General features: G+C 41.9%; 1 protein-coding gene across 3 annotated transcripts in view; it reads left to right on the top strand.

Annotated features, from left to right (window-relative positions):
- The window catches only part of RNASE10 (ribonuclease A family member 10 (inactive)), a 43,423-nt gene extending 19,584 nt beyond the window's left edge, over positions 1 to 23,839 (top strand). For 2 of the 3 annotated variants that reach the window (XM_061430645.1, XM_061430643.1), the window contains exons 2-3: positions 4,929 to 17,909; positions 19,921 to 23,839. In XM_061430645.1, the coding sequence (XP_061286629.1) occupies positions 19,926 to 20,561 (636 nt within the window). In that variant the 5' untranslated portion in view covers positions 4,929 to 17,909; positions 19,921 to 19,925 and the 3' untranslated portion in view covers positions 20,562 to 23,839. Of the gene's footprint in view, positions 1 to 4,928; positions 17,918 to 19,920 lie in introns of all 3 variants that reach the window. The other variant, XM_061430644.1, reaches the window with a different exon arrangement.
- Positions 23,840 to 24,131: the final 292 nt, after the last annotated feature.

Genomic DNA, 24,131 nt, shown 5'->3' with positions numbered 1-24,131 from the left:
CCTGACCTGCCTCTTGAGAAACCTATATGCAGGTCAGGAAGCAACAGTTAGAACTGGACATGGAACAACAGACTGGTTCCAAATAGGAAAAGGAGTATGTCAAGGCTGTATATTGTCACCCTGCTTATTTAACTTCTATGCAGAGAACATCATGAGAAACGCTGGGCTGGAAGAAGCACAAGCTGGAATCAAGATTTCTGGGAGAAATATCAATAACCTCAGATATGCAGATGACACCACCCTTATGGCAGAAAGTGAAGAGGAACTCAAAAGCCTCTTGATGAAAGTGAAAGAGGAGAGTGAAAAAGTTGGCTTAAAGCTCAACATTCAGAAAACGAAGATTATAGCATCTTGTCCCATCACTTCCTGGGAAATAGATGGGGAAACAGTGGAAACAGTGTCAGACTTTATTTTTGGGGGGCTCCAAAATCACTGCAGATGGTGACTGCAGCCATAAAATTGAAAGACGCTTACTCCTTGGAAGAAAAGCCAAGACAAACCTAGAGACAGTATATTAAAAAGCTAAGACATCATTTTGCCAACAAAGGTCGGTCTAGTCAAAGCTAATTTTTCCAGTAGTCATGCATGGATGTGAGAGCTGGATCTTGAAGAAATCTGAGCACCAAAGAATTAATGTTTTTGAACTGTGGTGTTGGGGAAGACTCTTGAGAGTCCCTTGGACTGCAATGAGATCAAACCGGTCAATCCTAAAGGAAATCATTGGAAGGACTGCTAAATACTAAATACTCATTGGAAGGACTGCTGCTGAAGCTGAAGCTCCAGTACTTTGGCCACTTCAAATGAGGAGCCAACTCATTAGAAAAGACCCTGATGCTGGGAAAGATTGAAGGCGAGAGGAGAAGGGGTCAACAGAGGATGAGATGGTTGGATGGCATCACTGACTCAATAGACATTAGTTTGAGCAAACTGTGAGAGTTGGTGAAGGACAGGGAAGCTGGCATGCTACAGTACCTGGGGTTGCAAAGAGTCGGACACTGAGCAACTGTACTGAACTGAGAGAAGAATTTAATCTGTAATGAGGCATGGGGAGGGGAAGATTCACCTGCTTTGACTGAATCTTCAATGTGAATAACCACAGCATGTAACAGGTACAGAGTGCTTTACAATCGACAAAAGATTTTACAGTCTGTTCTTTTTAGTTTGGGCATTTATGGAGACTTGAGCAATTACCATTAATATTATTCTCATTTTCATTCTTCAGATGAAAAAAGAGGCTTAGCGATAGGGTCACTTGAATTTCCCACCATCACACACAGCAAAAGAATGACTAAACCAGGACTAATAGTCACAACTTTTGACTCCTTATCTTTGAATCTACAGAGAGTGATACAGGAGGGTAATGTGTGGAAACGCATCACATGTTTAGGCTAATAGAAAAAGTCCAGTGGAATTCCTGCTGCTGCTAAGTCGCTTCAGTCGTGTCCGACTCTGTGAGACCCCATAGACGGAAGCCCACCAGGCTCCCCCGTCCCTGGGATTCTCCAGGCAAGAACACTGGAGTGGGTTGCCATTTCCTTCTCCAATGCATGAAAGTGAAAAGTGAAAGTGAAGTCGCTCAGTCGTGTCTGACTCTTAGGGACCCCATGGACTGCAGCCCACAAGGCTCCTCCGCCCATGGGATTTTCCAGGCAAGAGTACTGGAGTGGGGTGCCATTGCCTTCTCCACCAATGGAATTTCACTTTGTGGCAAATTGGAGATGAAATGGAGTAGTGAAAAACTGTCTTCTATCATTCTAAAAGATTGTTGATATAAAAGAAGAGTTAAATTTATTTTGTGCAACTTTGGAAAGTTAAGATTAGACTGGAAGGAATTTCTCTGGCAGTTCAGTGGTTAAAACTTTAGTGGTTAAGATTTCACACTCCTGTTGTAGGGGGTGTGGATTGGAACTAAGATTCCACATGCTCAGGGTGAGGCAAAAAAAAAAAAAAAAATTAGACCAGAAAACAGACTCCACTCAATTTGTGAAGAACTCCACAAAAAGGAAATTATATTCTCTTTTGTGATTAAATTCTTGAAGTGTGGAAGTATGGGCTAGATAAGTATTTGGCAAAGTCATAAAGGAATTTCTTTGATCTTAAAATCTCTAAAATTCTATTAATCTCTAAAATCTCTAAATCTATTAATCTCTAAAATCTCTAAAATTCAAGTAGCTTGAAACAATAGGACTTGTTTGAATAACTCTGGTACAGTTTTCCAACACAGGTTGAAACATTAGGACTTGTTTCAAAAGCCTGAGTAACAAAAGTACATTTCTCCAACACTTAAGTTATATGGAAGGAAGGTTAAATGTTACCCTGTACACTCATTTTGCAATAACTATATATATATAGTAATACATAATCATATTGCAATAATTGCAATAAATATATACATATATAAATAATTTTATGCATGTCCATTTCTTCTTGATCAACTGCAAGGTAAGAGACGAGGAGTTGGGAGGCTAGAAAAGGAAGAGTTGGGAGCTGTGATTAATCTCAGACCAAAGTGGAAGCAATTCCACTACTTCAGCAGACAGGAAAGTCAGCAGCTGAGAACTCTTTAGCAGCGCACCTGGAGAAATTCACCAGGGGACTGAAGCAGTAAGTTAGAAAAGGATAGATGGTGGAAGGGTTACACAGGAACTTTGAAGGAGTGATTTATGGGCAACAGCCTTGCGCAAAGGTGCAGTCAGTGGTAAAAGAAGCCATTTGTTCTGGGAGAGTAGTTTAGAGGGAGTGTGTTTTGTGTGGGCGGTAGTTCATGAGCAAAGTGTTTGTGGGGAAGGGAGATATGGGGCTAGTGAGAGGCATGAAAGCACTTGTGGAGAAATATGCCGTGTAGGAGGCTTGTTTTGCTAGGGCTATGGCACAGGGTGGTGTTTGGCACTGAGAGAGGCCACAGGAGCCAAAGGAAGAGTCCTTGCAGTGGCCTTTAAAAAATATATGCATATACATATTTAAAAATCGAAATAAAAATCTTATTTGATTACAAAAACAATATATGTTAATGTTGAACAACTAGATTATATAAAGAACAAAAAAGAACCCCTATGTTGTCTCAGCCAAGATAAGCACTGCTACCAGTTTGTGTACTTATTATGGATTTAAAAACTTTTTTTTGGAAAAGTTTTGAAAATATTCTTGATTTACAACATTGTGTTAGTTTCAGATTATAGCGAAGAGGTTCAGTTATACATATGTATGTATATTCTTAAAAAACATTTCCATTATAGTTTATTAAAAACCATTGAATATAGTTCCCCATGCTATACAGTAAATCTTAGTTGTTTATTTTGGAAAATTTTAAAGTCCATTTTCTCTCCAACTGTTTACTTTGAAAATCTTAAAGCCTGAAGAACAGTAGAACAATAGTGCGTCGAACACTGGCATAACTTCCACCTATGAGCTAAAAAAATATTCACAACCTCAAAGTGGAGAGTTATATTTTTTTCAGTGGGAACTTTTAGGACTTCAAGCCAGGGAAGCAGCATCTCAAGTAACCTTGATAAAACTGTTCTGAGGAGGCCAGTCGGGGAGCTGAGACATATAACAGTTTTGCAACAAGGGCAGGTAGTCTAAACATCAAAAGATTATTATTAATTAAAGAAAACCAGATATGCCAAGTTAAGGAATTTACCGCTTTTCTACGTATGGGAAAATACAAGAGTCTGAGCACTGAAATCATTCTTTAGATGTACACCTCAGCTGTCTGGGGCCACTAGCCTGCATTTTCACATCCTGAGTATCCTCAGAGCTCATTAGCTCACCATTGGCTGTAATTATAATCACTGAAGACTGTGACATCTTCTGTTTCCTGACATAGCAAGCAATAGTCCATTTATTATACCTAATTCATCAATTTTTAACAATTAGCCTCATATACGCTTCCTTTTTTCCTGAGCCATTTGAAATTAAATAGTTTCAAACATCATGGCAGTTCATTTTTTAATACATTAGCATGCGTCTCTAAAAATGACATTCTTTTACGTAATAACATTACCATTATCTCACCTAAGATCAACATTGGCTTCCCTGGTTGCTCAGAAGGTAAACAATCTGACCTGGGTTCAACCCCTGGGTTGGAAAGATCCCCTGGAGGAGGGCACAGCAACCCTCTCTACCATTCTTGCCTGGAGAATTCCATAGACAGAGGAGCCTGGTGGGCTACAGTCTATGGGGTTGCGAAGAGTCGGACATGACTGAATGGCTAAGCACAAGATCAAGATTAATTCAGTAAGGTCTGCATATATCTTAGTTATCAATATGTTTTGCTACAGATTCTAAATGCTTTCCCTTTTCTTATTTCTCTGTTGACTGAAAAAAAAAATACACACGTGCATAATGAGAATTATGTTTTATTCAGTGGACTTTCTGAGGACTTAAGCCCTGAAGATAGCTTCTCAGATAAGCTCTGAGGAGCTCTTCCCAAGAGGTAAGGGAGGAGCCAGTATATATAAAAGTTTTTGCAACATAAACCAAGTGTTAGAGCATCCAAAGATTACTGTTATTAAAGGAAGCTGAGGTTTCCCTGGTGACTCAGATGGTAAAGAATCTGCCTACAATGCGGGAGACCTGGTTTCAACCCCTGAGTCAGCAAGCTTCCCTGGAGAAGGGAATGGTTACCCAATCCAGTACATTTTCCTGGAGAATTCCATGGACAGAGGAGCCTAGCAGGCTACAGTCCATGTGGTCACAAAGAGTCAGACATGACTGAGTGACTACCTCAATTTAATGATTTTAGCATTTTTCTGTGTATGGGAAGATACAAGAGTCTGGGCTCATTGAAATCATTCCTTTGATATGCATTTCAGTGGTCTCGGGCCAGTATCCTGTTCTTTCCCATCCTGAATCCCCTCAGGTACATCATTGGGAGTGCCTGTAGTGGCTGATGGCAGCCTGTTTTTCTGTGTTTTGTGTTCCCTCAGGACTCACCACCAGGGGCAGCTGTAGTGGCTGATGGCTTGATGACCCCAACATTCTTTGTTTACTGATATGGCAGGTGATTCTTCGTCCATCTTTGAAGACAGAACTGCAATCACTTACCTGGTCAGCTGAATCAAAGCAGCTGTGTACTAGGGGAGATAAGAAGGAGAATCCCCAAGAGCATGGGAACCTGGAAGCCTGTCAGAAGGGCATCTCTGTGAGGAGTCCAGGATGCTCTTTCTCCCCTGAGCTCATCTACACAGCTCTCCTCCAGGCTGTGGGCTAGATAGCTTTGCTTTGGCCTCCCTCCCTTCCTTCCTCTGTGCTCCACCAGGCTTTACCATGCACCAATTCTGTGCTATGTTCTGCACCAGAGTCTGCCCACCCAAGTGAACTTGGTCCCTGATCTCAAGTACAGAAAAGGTAGAATTTCTCCTCAGTGAGTGGTTCTGTCCTTGGTCTGCAACCTGTTATTCAGGAGCATCATTCCCATAGGACTGGCTTACCCATCTACTGACCTTAGAGTGTATACGAGGAGCTTCATGTGGCAGTCTGTGTTGTTTGAACTGACGGTTGCCCTGATGAACATCATTACTTGACCAGAGCAGCAGACACAGTTTCAGGAAGAGAAAGCAAGCTCCTTTACCCTGAAATTTTAGTTGAGTTGCTCCCCTTGGGACAATTCTTTGTGCAAGGAAATATCTGACTTGCAAATTGAAGGGCATCTGTGATTACTTAGTTGACTTAGACTTTGTTGTTTGTTTGCTTTTGGATATAGTTGTTGGCTGTCCTTTTAAAATCGTTCCTGGGTATAAGAAGGTAAACACGGAGATCTGTGAGCTAATTTTAACATTTCAGAAATCTTAATGAAGATCACAAGTTTAGTCTAAATAAGACACGTACTAACTAAAACTAAATCTATTTGAATGATGTCAATCCATTATGGCAACCCTGGTTATCTCATTCTTATCAAAAACTTTTTGGCAAGTTTTTCTTTTTTATTAATATGAATGAGAAAACTGAATTGTGGTGATTTGTAAGTATAGCAGCAGACTTTCCTTAAAACTTGAAATTTTTGGTGCCATCTGAAAATTAAATCAGTTGGTAAAGAGTAGCCACTGTGGAAAAAGAACATCGCCTGCCATTCCAGTAAAAAGCAAATGTTACCACCGCCAAGTCAGTGCAACCACCCTGACACCACACCTGGGCTATACCCCTGAGGGGAATTCAAGATGGGAAAGTACAGGATACCAGCCCTAGATTAAGATGCATATCTAAGGAGCAATTTCAGTGAGCCCTAGATGGTTTATCTTCCCACACATGCAAAGAACTAAAATCATTAACCCCAGATGTCTGTTTTTGTGATTAGCAGTGATCTTTGGATGTGCTACCACAGTTTGTTTGTTTGTTTTTCAGCAAACCCCAGCTCCTCCCTTACTTCTTGGGAACAGTTCCTCAGAGCTATCTGAGAGGCTGTCTCTTGGGCTGTAGTCCTCAATAGGTTCACGGAATAAAACACAGCTTGCAACTTTTAGTTTGTGTGTTTTTCTTCCTCTGACCCCACCATGTGTAAAAACAAACTACGGAAATTTCCAATCAGTGGAGTAAGGGTGACCCACTCCACAGATTCCAGTTTGGGGACCAAAATGCAGGCTTAGGGGAGTACAGTGATTTTAGCATCCTCACAAATAAAAATATAATCAGTCAAAGTGTATCCTGCCTTTTTTCTCTTACCCAAATTTGATTTGTGTTGCATTTATTGTGGGTAGTTTTATAAGCTACCTTTAATCCTGCCTTGAAATAGGTGGACTTTAAAAGAACACCAACCAACAAGATATTAATATATTTTAAGGAGGAGATTGAGAGGCTTAGAGATTAGAAAGGGAAATTCTAAATTTGGGGAACTGCTTCCTTGTAAGTCACCACCGGTCAAGGGTGGGATGCTGGCTCTGTCATTAATTCTGAGAAATATTTCCTCACCCTCATCCTAGCCTGAATTAACCTCAACACTACTCCCCACCCCTGCTTACCAAGCAAACATCTGTTCATGGTTTACTTTCCCACTGAAGTCAGGGAGAAAATATTGAGGCAGACTCATTTTTCACTACACAGATTTCTCAATGTAGCTCTTGTTTATTGTTCTATTTTGGAATTGGTTGCTGTGAATCAGTCCTGTGAGACTGAAAACTTCCAGAAGCACAGACAGAATCAAACATGGACCTGTGAGTTGAGGATGAACCCAGTGTGACCTCGGTCATTTCGCTGCCTCCACCACCTGAAGCCTTGCCTGTGTGGCCATCTGGCTCCGCTGGATGCTTTTGTTATCTCACCTTAGTCTAAGCCAGAGAAATCAGTATAGCTTAACAAGTGTAGCTTATCAGAATGCAAGAGGTCTGGGAGTAATAACATGGTCTCTGGTGATTAAAAGATTAGAAGCCACCAGTTTGTAGTTGTGGTTGTTGATGTTGTTTTGGTTGTACCACATGGCATCTCCTGGGCTGTAGGGAGATCAGACCAGTCAATCCTAAAGGAACTCAATCCTGAATATTCATTGGAACGACTGATGCTGAAGCTCCAATACCTTGGCTATCTGATGTGAAGAGCTGACTCACTGGAAAAGACCCTGATGCTAGGAAAGATTGAAGGCAAAAGGAGAAGGGGGTGGCAGAGGATAAGACGGTTAGATAACATCCCTGACACAATGGGCATGAATCTGAGCAAACTATCTGGGAGCTAGTGAAGGACAGGGAAGCCTGGTGTGCTGCAGTCCTTGTGGGTACAAAGAGTCAGACACGACTTAGTGACTGAACAACAACATGGCATGCAGGACCTTACTACTCCCCCCAGGGGCTGAAACCAAGATGCCTGCGGAGGAAGTGCAGTTTAAACCACTGGTCCACCAGACATTACTAACCCACCCAGGAACTGAAACCGTGATGCCTGCGGAGGGAGTGCAAAGTCTCAACCCTGGACCGCCAGAGAAGTCCTAGGAAGCCATCAGTTTAACTGGCATGTCCTCTTTTGACTCAGAGGTTTTTTAGCATTTGAGGTATGAAACTTGTTTGACAGCTGCCTCAAGCTGAAATACCACACAGTGACATGAGATTGGTTCTGTTTCTGAGAAATTTACTGTTTTTGTGTCATTCTGCAGTCCTTGTAAAAGAACTGTGTTACAATTACCTTCCAGCTATTTCACAAATGGTCACCTTCCCGCCAAGAGACAAACATACCACACATTTCTTTCCTAGCGCTTTTTCTTTCTCACTCTTAGTGTCTAGTACCACTATGCACCACAGGAATTGACAAGAATGCCCCCCTGACCTAAGGGTCTATTTCCATGCTTCTTCTGTCTATCCTAGAACTTCCAAGAACATCATTTTTTAGTCAGACAGATCTAAGTTCAAATGCTGTCCTTGTCATTTCCTAGCTCTGTGACCTTGAATATTTCACTGAAAGTTCCTAATGCTTTGTTTTCACATTTATAAAATGGGGATAGAGTATCAGTTACCTCACAGTATTAGATGAGAGACTGTAAATAAAATGCTTAAGAAAATTCCCTGGCATTTAATTAGCACTTCATAAATGCTGGTTATTATTTCATCTCTCAGTGGCAGTGTACTTTGTTAAAGGAAATCACACTAAGTTGATATTGACTTTATTTTTTTATTTTTTTAATTTTTCGAATTCATTTTTATTGGAGTATAATTGATTTACAATGTTGTGTTAAGCTAAGTTGATACTGACTTTAAACCCAAGGAATGTTTGTAGTCTAATGCAAATGAACAACTTGCATTCTTTTTCCTGCTTTCTTTCTCCCAGGGCTCCACTGCTTCCAGATTCCCTCTTTTGAGGTAGGGAATGACAATTAGAGGGCGCAGTGCCCCCTAACCTTTCTTTTCTCTCCTGGCCTCTGGCACTGATTAGGCCCACATACATTCCCCCCGCCCCCACCTTGTTGTTAGACCTTAGAACATTCCATTCCTATTCTGTTCAGGGCAGTATCTGGCCACTGGCCATCTCAGATCTGACACGGCTTAGCCAAAGACCCATGTGGAGGGAATCTTGCCAGGGCCGACTCAAGGCACTTCCTCGCAGAGCTCACATTTCCCTGAAACCTCTGACATTTTGCCTATCTCCCCCTACCCACATCCGCCAGCTGTCAGCAGGGCAAAGCAGAGGTGACTCAGAGTAGTTTGAACTATTATATGACAAAAACCCTAAACAAACAGAAAAACTGCCTGAGCTTACTTCCTCCCACACAAAGCCCTCAGATTTCCTTGTTATCCTTTCTTTTTCCTTCAAGGTAATTAAAAAAAAAAACTTTATTATGAAAAAGTATGATTAGTTTTCAAGTGCCCACCACACACAACTTCAACAATAGAGTTTTGCCCATCTTGTTTTATTTCTCCTTTCATTTTAATTTCTTAATCTGTGCTCGTTTATTCCTAAAGTATGTTTAATGCTAATTATGAGTTTATTTTTAGGACTCACCTTCTCCCTGAGTTAAAGGTGGGATTTGGGAACCAAGTGTGGACAGCTCCTTGCCCAGCCTCCCTGGTGTTCCTGACTGCTTCACAGTTGAAGTCTGGTGCAAATACAATTTCATAACCTGATCTTTTTTTTTTTTTTTTTGACCACACCAAGTGGTATGTAAAATCTTAGCCTGATCAGGGATCCAATGCATGCCTCCTGCAGTGGAAGTGCAGAGTCTTAAACACTGGACCACTTAGGGAAGTCCCCTGATATTGATTTTTCTAATAAATAATGTTACTTACCTTCTTTATGCCGGACACTGGGCTAGGCACTGAGAACAGAAGACAGATAGACGAAGAAACTCTCAGTTCACTGGAAAATATTAACAGCAAAACGGCAAGACTGTTGGTTTGGCCTGATTATTTGTGCAGGTGCAGCAAGAGTGTTAATTTATCATATAGGTTCCTTTAGTCTTTATAAATCTAGAGTTGTATCTACTGATAAGGCCACAAAAGTATTTTCTTTCTAGAATTTTCCTTAAAGAATTTCAGATTGGACTTTTAAAAGGCTCTATTATTTGTTATCTTGAATTTAGAAAAACCAAGCCTGAGCCTAGGAAACTTTTTCCACCCGATTTTACCCATAGTACATATAAATTTGGGTAAATCCCTTTCTTCTCAAGATTCTTATGATTTCGTAAAGTCCGTGGCCAGTAAGTGGTCTTCCTACCTCCTGCAAACCTGGGACCTGATAAGCCAGGTCCTAGATGAATTTCCCTGAGAAGACTTTGTAAATATGATTTCATCACACAGATTAAATGAACATCATTGTCAGAAGTGATATCTGGACAAGGTCTTGGTTGCATAACTGATTTTTTCTTATATTTCAGTAAAATAGAAGCAGATTCTTACTGAATCTATCCAAATAGCTATATTGCCAAGAAAAGTAAGGAGATTTGGTAAATTTATGGCTCAAGTGTGTGGGTCAGCGAGAATCAAATATCATATTTAAATGTTTATTTCAGTTATAAAAAGCAGAGTCTAATAGTTTTCTTTGGCTTACTGAGAGTTTAAGAAGATAGAAAAAAGCCTTATTTATAGTAATATATTCAGAATAGAACATTAAAACATTAACATTAATGTAGAACAATATTCCTAACAAATAACCACAAATGTTCCTTGTTAGTTCATTTGGTCTTATACAGCTAATTCTTGTTTTGTTGGCTCTTGAGTCAGTAGCCTCAGAAGCTATCTGCTTTTTGACCAAAAAGAATTCTAGAAATCCTGACTCAGTTCACTGGTTTGGTATGAAATATGTCTAAGTGGTGTTAATTCAAAACCTGTACAGTTATCTCTTGGTATCCACAGGGGATTTGTTCCAGGACCCCCATGAATATAAAAATACAGGGATGCTCAAGTCCCTTGTAGGCATAGAATGGTGCTGTACAACTGGCCTTCCGTATTCCTGATTTCCCCACCTGTGGATATGTAAGTGAAGTGAAAGTCGCTCAGTCCCATTCAACTCTTTGCGACCCCATGGGCTGTGTTTTTAATATATTAGTTTTTACACAAGTAATATATGAAAACCAAACACACAAAAAATGAAGAAAGCATTTTTAATCTTGCAGTACAGTATCTTAAAAAGTACAGTAGTACAGTACAACAGCTGGCATTAGGTGCTGGCTCCAATGAACAAGCAAGAAGAGTTACTGACTGGAGGAGAGAGAGGAGGGGTGAGATGGTAGAGCTGCAGGATCATCAGCAAAGGAGACAGAGGGCAAGCTGCAATTTCACCCATGCCTGACACTGATGGCACAGGTTCTGCTTCCTTGCTGCATTCAATTCTATCTCATCATGCTCATAGTCAGGCACTTCAGTCATGTCCAGCTCTTTGCAACTCTATGGACTGTAGCCTGCCAATCTCCTCTGTTCATGGGATTTTCCCACCAAGAATCCTGGAGTGTCATGCCCTCCTCCAGGGAATCTTCCTGACTCAAGGATTGAACTCTGCCTATGTTTCCTGCATTGCAGGCAGATTCTTTACCGTTGAGCCATGAAAGAAGCCTTCAATTCTATCTACCCTCTTGAAAAAACAATCCAATGATGTCTGGTAGTTGCCCTTTATTTCTCGTCATAGATGACATGGTAGCCCTGGGTTGTATTATGAATGCCTGCTGCAACCTTCATGTATCGTTCTGTGTTCTGGTCCTGTGCCCCCAAAACTATTAGTGCCTCCACAAATAGAGAAAATCTCCTTGCCATTTCCCGTGTTGTAAAGCTCTTCAGTTCTTCAGTCACTTCTTCCTTTTGTCTCTCTTCATCCTTTCTCTGGGCCTCCAGTTCCATCGGGTCTTCATTAGTTAGCTCCTTGTGTTGGACAGCAAGTTCCACCATTGCTTGGTGCCGCTTAGCAGTACCAACTACATGACCTCTGCTTTACATTTGCTTTCGGACATCCTGGGCTGGAAAGATTCTGTACTACTGTACTCTGTACAGTAAAGTACACAAAAGCACAACCACTTCTAGAGGATGTATGCACGTGGCAGTGTACACCAGACAAGTGAACTAACTTACATGAGTGCACATACAAACACATGTTCACATCTTTGAAAGCTCACAACTTGAAGGATTATATGTAGGGGACTTACTGTAGTGTAACTTACAGGGAAACTTATTTGCTTCTTTGGCATGCAAAACCAGTTAATAAATCATTTCCCAAAAAAATGCTGTACAAAATGTCTCAAAAGATAATTGTAAACCTGTTTCAAAGAAGTCAGTGAATGTTACACTGATTGATAAAAATGGATGAACGTAATTTTTATAGAGAATACAATCCAGAATGTCAGTGAGCTGGCATCTTTCCTAAAGGTGTAGCAAAGGTGTAGGCTGTGAGAAGACAGAGAACTTAGAGGAGTCAAAGTTCGGACGTGATTTGGGGGAGCTCATTATTTAGACTTTATTGGTTCTGAAAGTTCCTGTTGTATCAGGTTGTGGGCTCATTCATGGATCATATGTTATTAACAAAACTCCTCCAATGTCATGAAGCTGCCAAAGTCACTCATTTAGAAAGAACAAGACATAGTTCAATAATATCCCCATAGGGTCATCTACCAAATGGTCTAAGGCCTAGTCAGGACCTGAAGAGGTAAAAGCCTGAATTAGGAGCATTGCAGTGATTAGAGGGGGATAAAAGAATTATAATAGTGAAAGATCTGGCAGAGGTTAGAAGGGCTGGGTTCTACAGATTGTGAGCCAGTCTGTGTACCACATTTTACAAACGTGAACTGTTAACGATTCTCAACAATAGCTGAAAATATGCATCTTACATTTGCAAGATAGTTTCGGGCATCAGTGGTAACTGATTGTTCTCTAGATCCAGGAGGAAATGACTTCAGCTGGAACAAATTACCAGGGGCAAGGAGGATAGTGTACGAGAAAGAACAATCTGTGGAAGTCGTTAGATCTGGGTCCCATTCCTGTTCTTCCACCCTGCCACCCACTACCAATGTGGCCTCAGTTTTTTGTTTTTCTATGTTTTTGCTGCACCTCACCAGGCAGCATGAGGGATCCTAGTTCTCTGACCAGAAATCCGACCCCGTGCCCACTAGTGGAAGAAAGGGATCTCAACCACTGGACCACCAGGGAAGTCCTTGGTGAAAGAAAGAGAGAGAGAGGTTGGAGGTGGGGGAGGGAGGAAGGAAGGAAGAAAGAAATTCTAGTGCTTCTTACTTTGTGAAGAAGTTGTAAGGGTCACATGAGGTCATTTCTGAGCCAAAATGCGAAGCCATCTATTAGAAAACCAAATGGTGTCCCTGGTGGCTCATCCAGGAAAAGAACCTAATCACCACATTTGCATGAACTGGGAAAAAAGTCACTTCCTCTCAAGGATGTCAACTCTCTTCCAGTTTCTACAGTTTGCCAAGCAGAGCATGTATTAGGTTTCACTCTCTACTTGAGAACCACTGTTTAAAAGAATTAGTGGTGGTCAGGGTTCTTTCTACACTGTGGACAAGGGAATTGCCCCCTCATTTTTCAGTTGCAAGTGTTACTCTTTAGTAACAATTAGCTGCATATAAGAATCCAGGTCAGCCTTGGGCTGGAAGATTTCCAATTGTGAGGAGTTTCTTAGAATGGGAGACAGAAACAAAAGAAGGGAAAGAATGCTAAACAAAGGCTTACTAATAAGGAATCTAACTCTGCTTGTGTGCCAGATAAGTATTAGGTTTTTTCCCCCAGAGTTTTTGTCACTCACACACCCTCCAAATACACAAAAGTCTTGGTTTGAGGGGGGTCATTTTTTTCAGAACTGGAAAGATTATTTGAGATGACCTGATATCTAAACACGGATCTCCATTAGATTCCAGAGTGCTCAAATGTGTGCAGAACTTGGCATCCATTTACCCTGACCCACAGAACACAATGAGGTCTAGTCTACTAAGGGTATTTGGCAAATATCTTGCTAGTGAATAATTCCTCATTATATTATGTAGTGTAGTTCTTACAGAAATGATTCTAAAGGTTAAGAAACTCCTCATAGCAAAACATGTGGTATGCCCCATTTACTATCGTGTAGTGTAATTCACAGATAAAATAACACGTTTACACTCATAAACCCAGGTAATGCACTTTCAGAGTCTGGGCACTCAGAATCATTGCTCTAACAATTCTTTCCTTTCCCTCCTGCCTAATCAGTTTTTCCTCTCTGCTTGGTCTTTATTATCAATAAGCAAGCTGTTATTTTTTCCTGTCTTAAAAAAAAAAAGCAACAAAGTAGAACACCAACCTCCTCTTGATACTCAGTCTTCTCCAGTCTCATGGCTTTATATACCTCAGTTAAGTTCAGTCGTTCAGTCGTGTCCAACTCTTTGCAACCCCATGAATGCTTATGTCTTGTAGGTCTTCATAGAACAGTTCAGTTTGAGTTTCTTCAGCATTACTGGCTGGGGCATAGACTTGGATTACTGTGATATTGAATGGTTTGCCTTGGAAACAAACAGAGGTCATTCTGTTGTTTTTGAGATTGCATCCAAGTATTGCATTTTGGACTCTTTTGTTGACTATGAGGGCTACTCCATTTCTCCTAAGGCATTCTTGCCCATAGTAGTAGATATAATGGTCATCTGAGTTAAATTCACCCATTCCAGTCCATTTTAGTTCACTGGTTCCTAAAATGCCAATGTTCACTCTTGCCATCTCCTGTTTGACCACTTCCAATTCACCTTGATTCACAGACCTAATATTCCAGGTTCCTTTGCTATATTGCTCTTTACAGCATCAGACTTTACTTCCATCACCAGTCACATCCACAACTGGGTGTTGTTTTTGTTTTGGCTCCATCTCTTCATTCTTTCTGGAGTTATTTCTCCACTGATCTCCCATAGCATATTGGGCACCTACAAACCTGGGGAGTTCCCCTTTCAGTATCCTATCATTTTGCCTTTTCATACTGTTCATGGGGTTCTCAAGGCAAGACTACTGAAGTGGTTGCCGTTCCCTTCTCCAGTGGACCACATTTTGTCAGACCTCTTCACCATGACCCTTCCGTCTTGGGTGGCCCTACATGACATGGCCCATAGCTTCACTGAGTTAGACAAGGCTGTGGTCCATGTGATGAGTTTGGTTAGTTTTCTGTGATTGTGATCAGATTCTCAGAGGGCACAAACAGAACCTCGTGTGCACCAAGACCCAGGAGAAAGGAGCAGTGACCCCACAAGAGACTGACCCAGACTTGCCCGTGAGTGTCCAGGAGTCTCTAGTGGAGGCGTGGGTTGATGGTGGCCTGCTGCAGGGTTGGGGGCATTGAGTACAGCAGTGCATGCATGGGACCTTTTGAAGGAGGTCGCCATTATCTTTATCACCTCCACCATAGTTAGTAACTATAAGAGCAAAAGCTAATACATTTACCCTTTTACATGCAGTGCATTGTATAATATTCATATCATCCCTATGAAGAGCTACAGAAGATGTGAAAACTGTAGCCTAAAAAAGGAAAAAACAAGAATAAAAACCTATCCAGGGCTTCCCTTGTGGCACAGTGATAAAGAATCTGCCTGCCAATACAGGAGACACAGGTTTGATTCCTGGTCTGGGAAGATCACACATTCTGTGGAGCTAAGCCTGTGTTCCACAACTATTGAGCCTCTGCTCTAGAGCCCAGGAGCTGCAATTACTGAGCCCAAGAGCCGCAAATACTGACTCCCACAGGCCTAGAGCCCTGTGCTCTGCAACAAGAGAAACTAACTACAATGAGAAGCTGATGCACTACAGCTAGACAGTAGCCCATGCTCATCGAAACTAGAGAAAAGCCTGCACAGCAAGGAAGACCCAGCACAGCCCCCAAAATAAATAAATTAAATAAAGTTTAAAAACCTGTCCAGCCTAACGGTCATACTTAGACCACAGACATAGATCTTTTCTTCATATTGAATCAAGGGTTGATTTCAAATCCCTAATGCTGCTGTTGCTGCTGCTAAGTTGCTTCAGTAGGCAGCCCACCAGGCTCCTCCGTCCCTGGGATTATCCAGGCAAGAATACTGGAGTGGGTTGCCATTTCCTTCTCCAATGCATGCATGCATGCTAAGTTGCTTCAGTCGTGTCCAACTCTGTGCGACCCCATGGACAGCAGCCCACCAGGCTCCTCTGTCCACTGAATTCTCTAGGCAAGAATACTGGAGTGGGTTGCCACTTCCTTCTCCCTCAAATCCCTGCTGCTAAGTCGCTTCAGTCATGTCTGACTCTGTGTGACCCCATAGATGGCAGCCCACCAGGCTCCCCCGACCCTGGGATTCTCCAGGCAAGAACACTGGAGTTGGTTGCCATTTCCTTCTCCATCAAATCCCTAATAGTAACCAATTATAAAGAAGCAGGTGGCTTTCCCAATAGCTCAGCGGTAAAGAATCCGCCTGCTAACGCAGGAGACGTGGGTTCGATCCCTGGAGGGAGAATATCCCCTGGGACAGAGCATGGCAACCCACTCCACGATTCTTGCCTGGAGAATCCTATGGATACAGGAGCCTGGCAGGCTACAGTCCATAAGGTCGCAAAGAGTCCAACATGTGTTAACACTCATAAAGAAACAAATGGTGTATAAAGTTGGATGTTTTATCCCTGCTGACTCCAGACAGCTATTGGGCTCAGCAGAAGCACCTTTACTCAGCCTTCACGTCAGAATGAAAAGGCAGAACAGACACCAAAGCTGGATAGCATGAGCAAATTGTGAGGGTGAAATGCAATAGGTGCCCAGCATGAAGTAAGTGCTCCATAATAGTTCGTTGCTGTTCTTATTAGGCTTCCCCCATGGCTAACTGGGTAAAGAATCCACCTGCGATAGTCACAGGAGACCTGGGTTAGATCCCTGGGTCAGGAAGATCCCTTAGAGAAGGAAACGGCAACCCACTCCAGTATTCTTGCCTGAAAAACCCCATGGACAGAGGAGCCTGGCAGGTTGCAGTCCAAAGGGTTGAAAGAGTCAGACATGACTGAGCGACTAAGCATGCACGCTGTTATTACTGTTACCGAATCAACATCGGCAGTGTAGAAGTCAGCCTGATAGACTTTGCAGATCACAGAAGCTGTTCCTAGACCACTATTTGAGAACTCCTGCCTGAAAGACACAGCAAATCATCCTCCTAAAGTTCTCTGTTTATGTCTAAAAAGGATTTTCATACCGCTTTAATGAGCTCCAGGATGCTTTAAAAATATCTCATCATGTCACTTTCAGCTAAAGAAATAAGTAGAATCAACACTATAACCTTTTGACTGTACTCACCAAGGCCATAGGGACTGACAGCTGCTATGGATATTCTCTTATCTAGGACTAAATAATCAGGTTTCCAAAACTTGACATGAATTTATTGGCTGAGGGTTGGAAACAGGAAGTGGAGAATGGAGAGCTGGAATAGGCTTCATAGATAAAGATATGTAAACAATCATCATTGACTCAAATAGCCAAATTCCATGAAGTCATGATACAGTTCTAAAATGCAAAAAGCAAAATACCATGTTGGAGGAGGGAACCAAAAACAGTCCAAAGATTTTGAGATTTCAGAAATGACAGGGAAAGTTGAAAGGAAATACATGCAGAAAATAGAAGGAAATGACTGAAATTTAAGAGCAAGGTCAGGCTGCTATGAACCACAGGATAGTGGGTATAAATCAGAAGTGGAACAATTGATTGGATAAATAAAACCATTTGCAGTTTTGCAGTTTTCCAGACTGGAGACATTTCCGATCTTGGATGTCTGGATCTGTTTCAATATCCAAGTAGCCTTACTTCAAAGTGTTCATGGGAGCAGAAAGGACAATTGGCTGTGTGTTTATTCAGTGCTAGATAGAGGGAGTGGGAGTGGAAATGGGTGTAGGAAGTAAGTCTGAGTTTAAGAGCCCAGGAACCGCAAGAGGATAACCATTTTTCTCCAGACCAGCATCCAGAGTACTTTTCCGAGAAAAGTAAAACCTGGGAGGGACAAAATTGGAAACCAAGAAGACACAAGCATCTCTGAAGCTATCTAGGTATGTAGGTAAGTCACAGTGTTGTTGGGCACTCCAGGGAAAAACATGAGAAATTCTCTTTTTAAAAAATTAAAAAAATTTGAGGGAATTCCCTGGTGGTCTAGTGAATAGGACTTCATGCTTTTGCTGTGGAAGACTTGGGTTTGATCCCTGGTTGGGGAACTAAGATCCCATAAGCTGTGCGTCATGGTTAAAAAAAAAATTTTTTTTTTTAGTATTTGTAACTTTACAGAAAAGTTACAACAATAATACAGTTCAGTTCAGTTCAGTTGCTCAGTCATGTCCAACTCTTTGCGACCCCATGAATTGCAGCATGCCAGGCCTCCCTGTCCATCACCAACTCCCGGAGTTCACTCAGACTCACGTCCATCAAGTCAGTGATGCCATCCAGCCATCTCATCCTCTGTCATCCCCTTCTCCTCCTGCCCCCAATCCCTCCCAGCACCAGAGTCTTTTCCAATGAGTCAACTCTTCGCATGAGGTGGCCAAAGTCCTGGAGTTTCAGCTTCAGCATCATTCCCTCCAAAGAAATCCCAGGGCTGATCTCCTTCAGAATGAACTGGTTGGATCTCCTTGCAGTCCAAGGGACTCTCAAGAGTCTTCTCCAACACCACAGTTCAAAAGCATCAATTCTTCGGCGCTCAGCCTTCCTCACAGTCCAACTCTCACATCCATACATGACCACAGGAAAAACCATAGCCTTGACTAAGGAACCCCTAAATACCCTTTGTCCAATCACAATATTTAAAATTTTTCTTTCCCTCATTAAACGTTTTTTCTTTCTTTTTCTGTAAACACACATGCACAGACATTCATATGATCTACCTTTTTTTCTTTGGCCACACTACCTGGCTTATGGGAAGTGTGGCTTATGGCCACACTACCTGGCTTAGTTCCCCCAACCAAAGGTTGAACTCAGGCCCTATGCAGTGAGACCACAGAGTCTTAACCACTGGACTGCCAGGGAGTTCCCCATATGATTTTCATTTTGAATCTTGAAGAGGAAGTTGCTTGTATTATGCCCCTGAGCAATATTTTAGGATTCATTTTCTAAGAACAAAGATATCCTCTTTGACAATTGTAGTATAAATTGCAAATTCCACATATTAAACACTGACATAGCACTCCTATCTACTGTAGCATGCCTCTACGGGGCATGAGGCTGGCATAGCAGGACAAAGGTACGTGCTCCTCCCAGCCTCTTTAGGATCTCTACTAATGATGGAACTCCAATGCTCATTTGTTTGGTTTACTTTTGTTCCATTCTTAGTCCCTATCCTCCTTAAAGAGTACAAAAACTGATCAGCAGGAAATACCCAAGTGCTAAGTGACCAATAATAGTAGAAAAGATTTGACTTGACAAGATTCAGTTGCAGCAAGGGGAAATTTGGCTCCCTCCCCACACCCTCCCCTCCCCAATCTCCCTTCCCCATTAGCCTCAGCTTAGGAGTGAAAATGAACTATAGTACTTTTTCTATTCTTTTTGATCTTTTGGGGGGAAGGTGGGTAGCTGGGAGAATAATAAATACTTGAATGAGCAAAAATAAATTTGGGGAAAAAAATAGGGAGTTGGTCTCCTATGGTAATTCTAGTCTTTTACTGAGAATAAGAGTTTCTACAAGAATTTCTCTCAAGGAAAAAGTGACACTGTATTTGTCTTTTTACCTATTCTTTTTGGTGACTTGGAACTAATTTCTGTTTAAAAGTCAATTGATGTCAACCTTCCCCCCGATTCCCCATATGTGAGCCAATTACAGAACAGCTTCCCTGGTCATCTTGCAGTAGTGCAGGATCCACATATTATTCCACAGCAACAAGGAATGAATGAGAGGGCAGGAGAATGGGAAAAGATTGAGAAAGGATCTCAGCCTTGGGTAAGGGATGGGTTATGTGGAGAGGGGGAGGAGAAGACCCCAAAGACTATGCTCTCGGGGTTTTGGGGAGTTTAGGATCTCTACTGGAGCCAAGTTTCATCTCAAAGTCAGTCCTCTGTTTCCCTTCTTCCCACCAGGCAAAATGAAGCTGACTCTGGTGCAGATCTTTTTCATGATGTTGCTGCTGCTTCTGGGCCTAGGGGTGGGCCTGGGTGTGGGACTCCAGATGGCCGCAGCTGTCCTGGAGGAAAGTGATCAGCTACTGGATGAGTTTCTGTCCAGTGACTCACAGGACAAAGCTGAGGCTACTAAGGAGGGACTGGCCAGCCGAAGCACAGAAACCCTGCTGGTTAGCAACAAAGAAGTGGTACAACCAGAAGACACCATCATCAGTGAAGATGAAGTTGGAGGAGACAGGATGCTCAGAGCTGAGGTTCTTTTACACAGCAACAAAGACTATCTTAGATCTGACATGATGGACAGGGAATGCAATGCCCTGATGGCACTGAAGGTGAAGTCAAAAGACCACACTTGCATACCCCAGTACATATTTATCCATGAGGAACTAGATGCAGTCAAAGCTGTCTGTAAGAGTCCTGCTGTTGCCTGTGATCTCAAGGGAGGCAAATGCCACAAAAGCCCCCGTCCTTTTGATTTGACATTCTGCAAGTTATCCAAATCAGGCCAAGTGATTCCTCACTGTAATTATGTAACTTTCATTCTTGAAAAGTACATTCTTATGTCCTGTAGTGACATGAAAGTCCAGATAACATCATGAAGTAACTTTTCTTTTCTTCACCTTCTCACTTTTGTCTCCCTTTCACTTCTTTTCCTTACGGTTCTCATCCTTCCTTAAGTATTCTGCAAAGAAGGGTTTGGGAAGAGAAGCTGGACTATTCTGATAAATACAAAAATATAAATCTTCTTTCCCTAGGGTTCAACCAACTTGTATTTTGTTCCTGGGATTAGAGGTGGCAGAAGAGGGTGATGATGTCTGATCTCTGTAGGTTCTGTCTCTTGGAGTCTATCCCTTGTCCTGGAAAAAGATAAGACAGCCTCTTTCATGATCTTGGTCATTAGTCTGTTCCCTGGTCTGGAGGCCTTTAGGTGTGGAGTACAAGAGTTTAATGCATCCTTACCCATTTCCTTCCCAGCTAGCCACCACGAGCTTCTAGGGCACTCACATAAACCTCCTGGGCTTCCCCAGAAACACTTCTCTGCTGTAGATGCAAATTAAAGTGACTCTACCTGTGACTGTATTTGAAAAACCATATGGACAAAGTTTCTTTTCCTGACCCCTGGTTGTAGGTGTACCCCCTTGGTACAGGGCTATGGTGGTGCAGACCGAGATCAAACATGTTCTGGGGCAAAGACAGCATTCATTTTCCTGACCTTTCTCAACTCTTTTCCCTCCCATCTTTTACTACCTATCGTTTTGCATCTTCTCTTCTCTCCCTTTGTTTCTCCCTCACTCCCAGCCACTTTCTCCTAGTCTCATTTTCCTCTTCTTTTGGGGCTCTCCCTATTCTTTCCTTGAATCCTTTTAGAAATTCATTCAGCCAACACTGATCTCTTATGCCATGCCAGATAAGATGTTGGTCTTATAAAGAGCTTGGCATAGGGATTTAGAGGGAGGGTGGGTCAGGAGACTGATGAGAAAAGAGAACTGTTTTTCAAAACTATGTCCAATAAGTAGAATAATGCTCACATTAGATGCTCAATAGATGTAGAATTAATGGGATTGGAGGGAATTTTATTCTCACTCAGTACCTCTTTCCTTTTTTCTGAAAAACAAGAAAGTGGGTGAAAGAATATTTTTAGCAGAAAAGGTACTGGATCTACTCAGAGGAGAAATGCTATGGAGTTGAATAAATAGAGGGTGTAAGTGGTTGCCCCAGCCTATTTCCTCTGACTTCAAATCTATCAAGAAATACTTTAGACAGGCAGAGGTACAGAAGAGATCTTCAAAAATGGCAATATGGATTCACTATGTGACTTGATTTTGAGACTTCCTTTCCCTAGGGTTTTTTCTGCTTTAGCCTTCTAGACTAACACACTCAAGAGTCAGGGACATCCATAAATGGGAGACTGGAGGAAGGAAAACTTTGTCTTACTCTGCCTGGCTTTTCTTTTCTTGTTCTTTCATCATTTAGTCCCTAATTTCCCTTATCCTTCCTGTTCTTACAGGCAAGCAACCACTTAAATGTTTTGCCTGTAGCCTCTGCTCTGATTCCCCTATTTCAACATTTCCCTTTATACCTTTGACTCACCTCTCCTGGCAGTGACCTCTCAGGATGTTGGGCAGGAAGTGTGTCTACAGCTGTGGGCTGCCCTGACATTTCAGAGGTGGGTTGAAGAGTGGCAAGAGGCAAGGCACTGGACAAGGCAGATTTCTACCCTTCCTGACAGAGGATCTCTTTCAGGAGAACTAGACAAAAGGTGATTTAAGACAAGGGAGAAAAAAAAGAAGTGAGGTGTGAGAGAGGAAAGAAGACTGGCTATTAGAGAAAATCAGCCATCCAATAGGTAAATGAAAAACACTGAAGATTGGGAATGGGATGGGAAAGATTCCAAGCTTGACATCTTGACCATAAGACAAAGGATCCATTGTGTGGGGTGAACTATTAGGAGACTGGAATTGGCAAGAAACGGAAGCCAATATGTTTTCATGCACAGGTAAGACTACATCCTCTCATAGGTTTCCACCAGCACTCCACCGAGTACCTCTATCGCCCTCTTTTGGTCTCCACTTTACACAAATCTCAGTGGTTAGGCTTTTATCTGACTAATTTCAGTAAGTTCAGTTCAGTTTCCTGTTTCACAAAAGCAATTTACAAAGGCTTCTTCAGGCTCCTAGTGACTTAAACAAGAAAACATAGCTTGGTAGGTGTAAAGGGTTGCTAAGATGTGGGGACTTCACTCGACAGAAATAGAAAATTAATTCCCTTGTGGTTCAGCTGGTAAAGAATTCGCCTGCAATGTGGGAGACCTGGGTTCAATCCCTGGGTTGGGAAGATCCACTGAAGAAGGGAAAGGCTACCCACTCCAATATTCTGGCCTGGAGAATTCCATGGACCGTATAGTCCACGGGGTCACAAACAGTCGGACACAACTGAGTGACTTTCACACACGTAGCTCAAATGATGCCTGATTCACAGAACTTTCACAAAGTCTTCTGGCTTCAATGTATCTCCCACTTTGCACTTCCAGGATATATGCTTAGCCCATATAACAGGTTCTCAAACCTTTTCCCAGTGTTCCTAAATTCCCAAAGCTCTGAAAACTGAAAGGTTTTCTTTCAAAGTGGTTCCCAAACTCAGTGAGATGGAAGTCTGACTGAACTGACTATGTTAGTATAATTATTATCTTTATTTATTCTCTATGATTATTAGGGCTTCCCTGGTGGCTCAGTGGTAAAGAATCCACCTGCCAACACAGGAGAGGCAGGTTCGATTTCTGGACCAGGAAAATCCCCTGGTGAAGGAAATGGCAATCCACTCCAGTATTCTTGCCTGGGAAATCCCATGGGCAGAAGAGCCTGGTGGGCTGCAGTCCCCAAGGTCGCTAAGAGTCAGACACGACTTACCAACTGAAAAACAACAATGACTATTACACATTTCAATGAGGAAATACCAAAATGTCTGATTATGAATACTGCCTCAGATAAACTCTTCTAGGGATGCATAAGTAATATATCTTATATACCCACACAATGTTGCTTTTTAAAATCCTAAAAATTCTGTTTCAAAATGCATTGGCCCTAAAAGTTTCAGGTAAGGGATTGGGACCTATATATACTACTTAGTTAGCCCTTAATTAATTTGAGTATTTAGTGAGACCATGAGCATTTTTGTGGAGACAACTCTGTTATAAATTTATTTTAATTTTCAATACATTTATTGATCAATGGTTACCTGCTTACTGATTATCCAGTACCTCTTCAGAAGTTATAGAAATTGTATTAAACATAGAATCATGTAAGACAAGCAAGTTTTCTGACTTCTATCAAATATTGTACATGCAAATAAAAAGAGCTGAGTGGCTTAATTCATGTTCCTGAGGACTCTATGTGAATTCTTTTAAGACAAGCAGGAAAGAAACTACCATTGTATGCTGGGCACTGTACACTAGGTGCTGTCCATGCTTGGTTTTATGAAGTTCTTGTAAGGAGGTGGTATTTTATTAGTTCCATTTTGCAGGTAATAAGCAACAGTCTCAGAGAGTCCAAGTTTACCTGGAAGAAGGTCACCCAACTCATAAGTGGCTGATCTGCAATTTGAATGGAGGATTCTTGCTTATAGAGATGCTGAAATGGTTTGGGAGGTGCTGGGTTAAACAGAATTAAGTA

Source organism: Bos javanicus, chromosome 10, assembly GCF_032452875.1.
Source record: "Bos javanicus breed banteng chromosome 10, ARS-OSU_banteng_1.0, whole genome shotgun sequence".
Classification (NCBI taxonomy): domain Eukaryota; kingdom Metazoa; phylum Chordata; class Mammalia; order Artiodactyla; family Bovidae; genus Bos; species Bos javanicus.
Note: the sequence above shows the minus strand (reverse complement) of the source record. Positions and strands in the feature narration are given on the sequence as shown.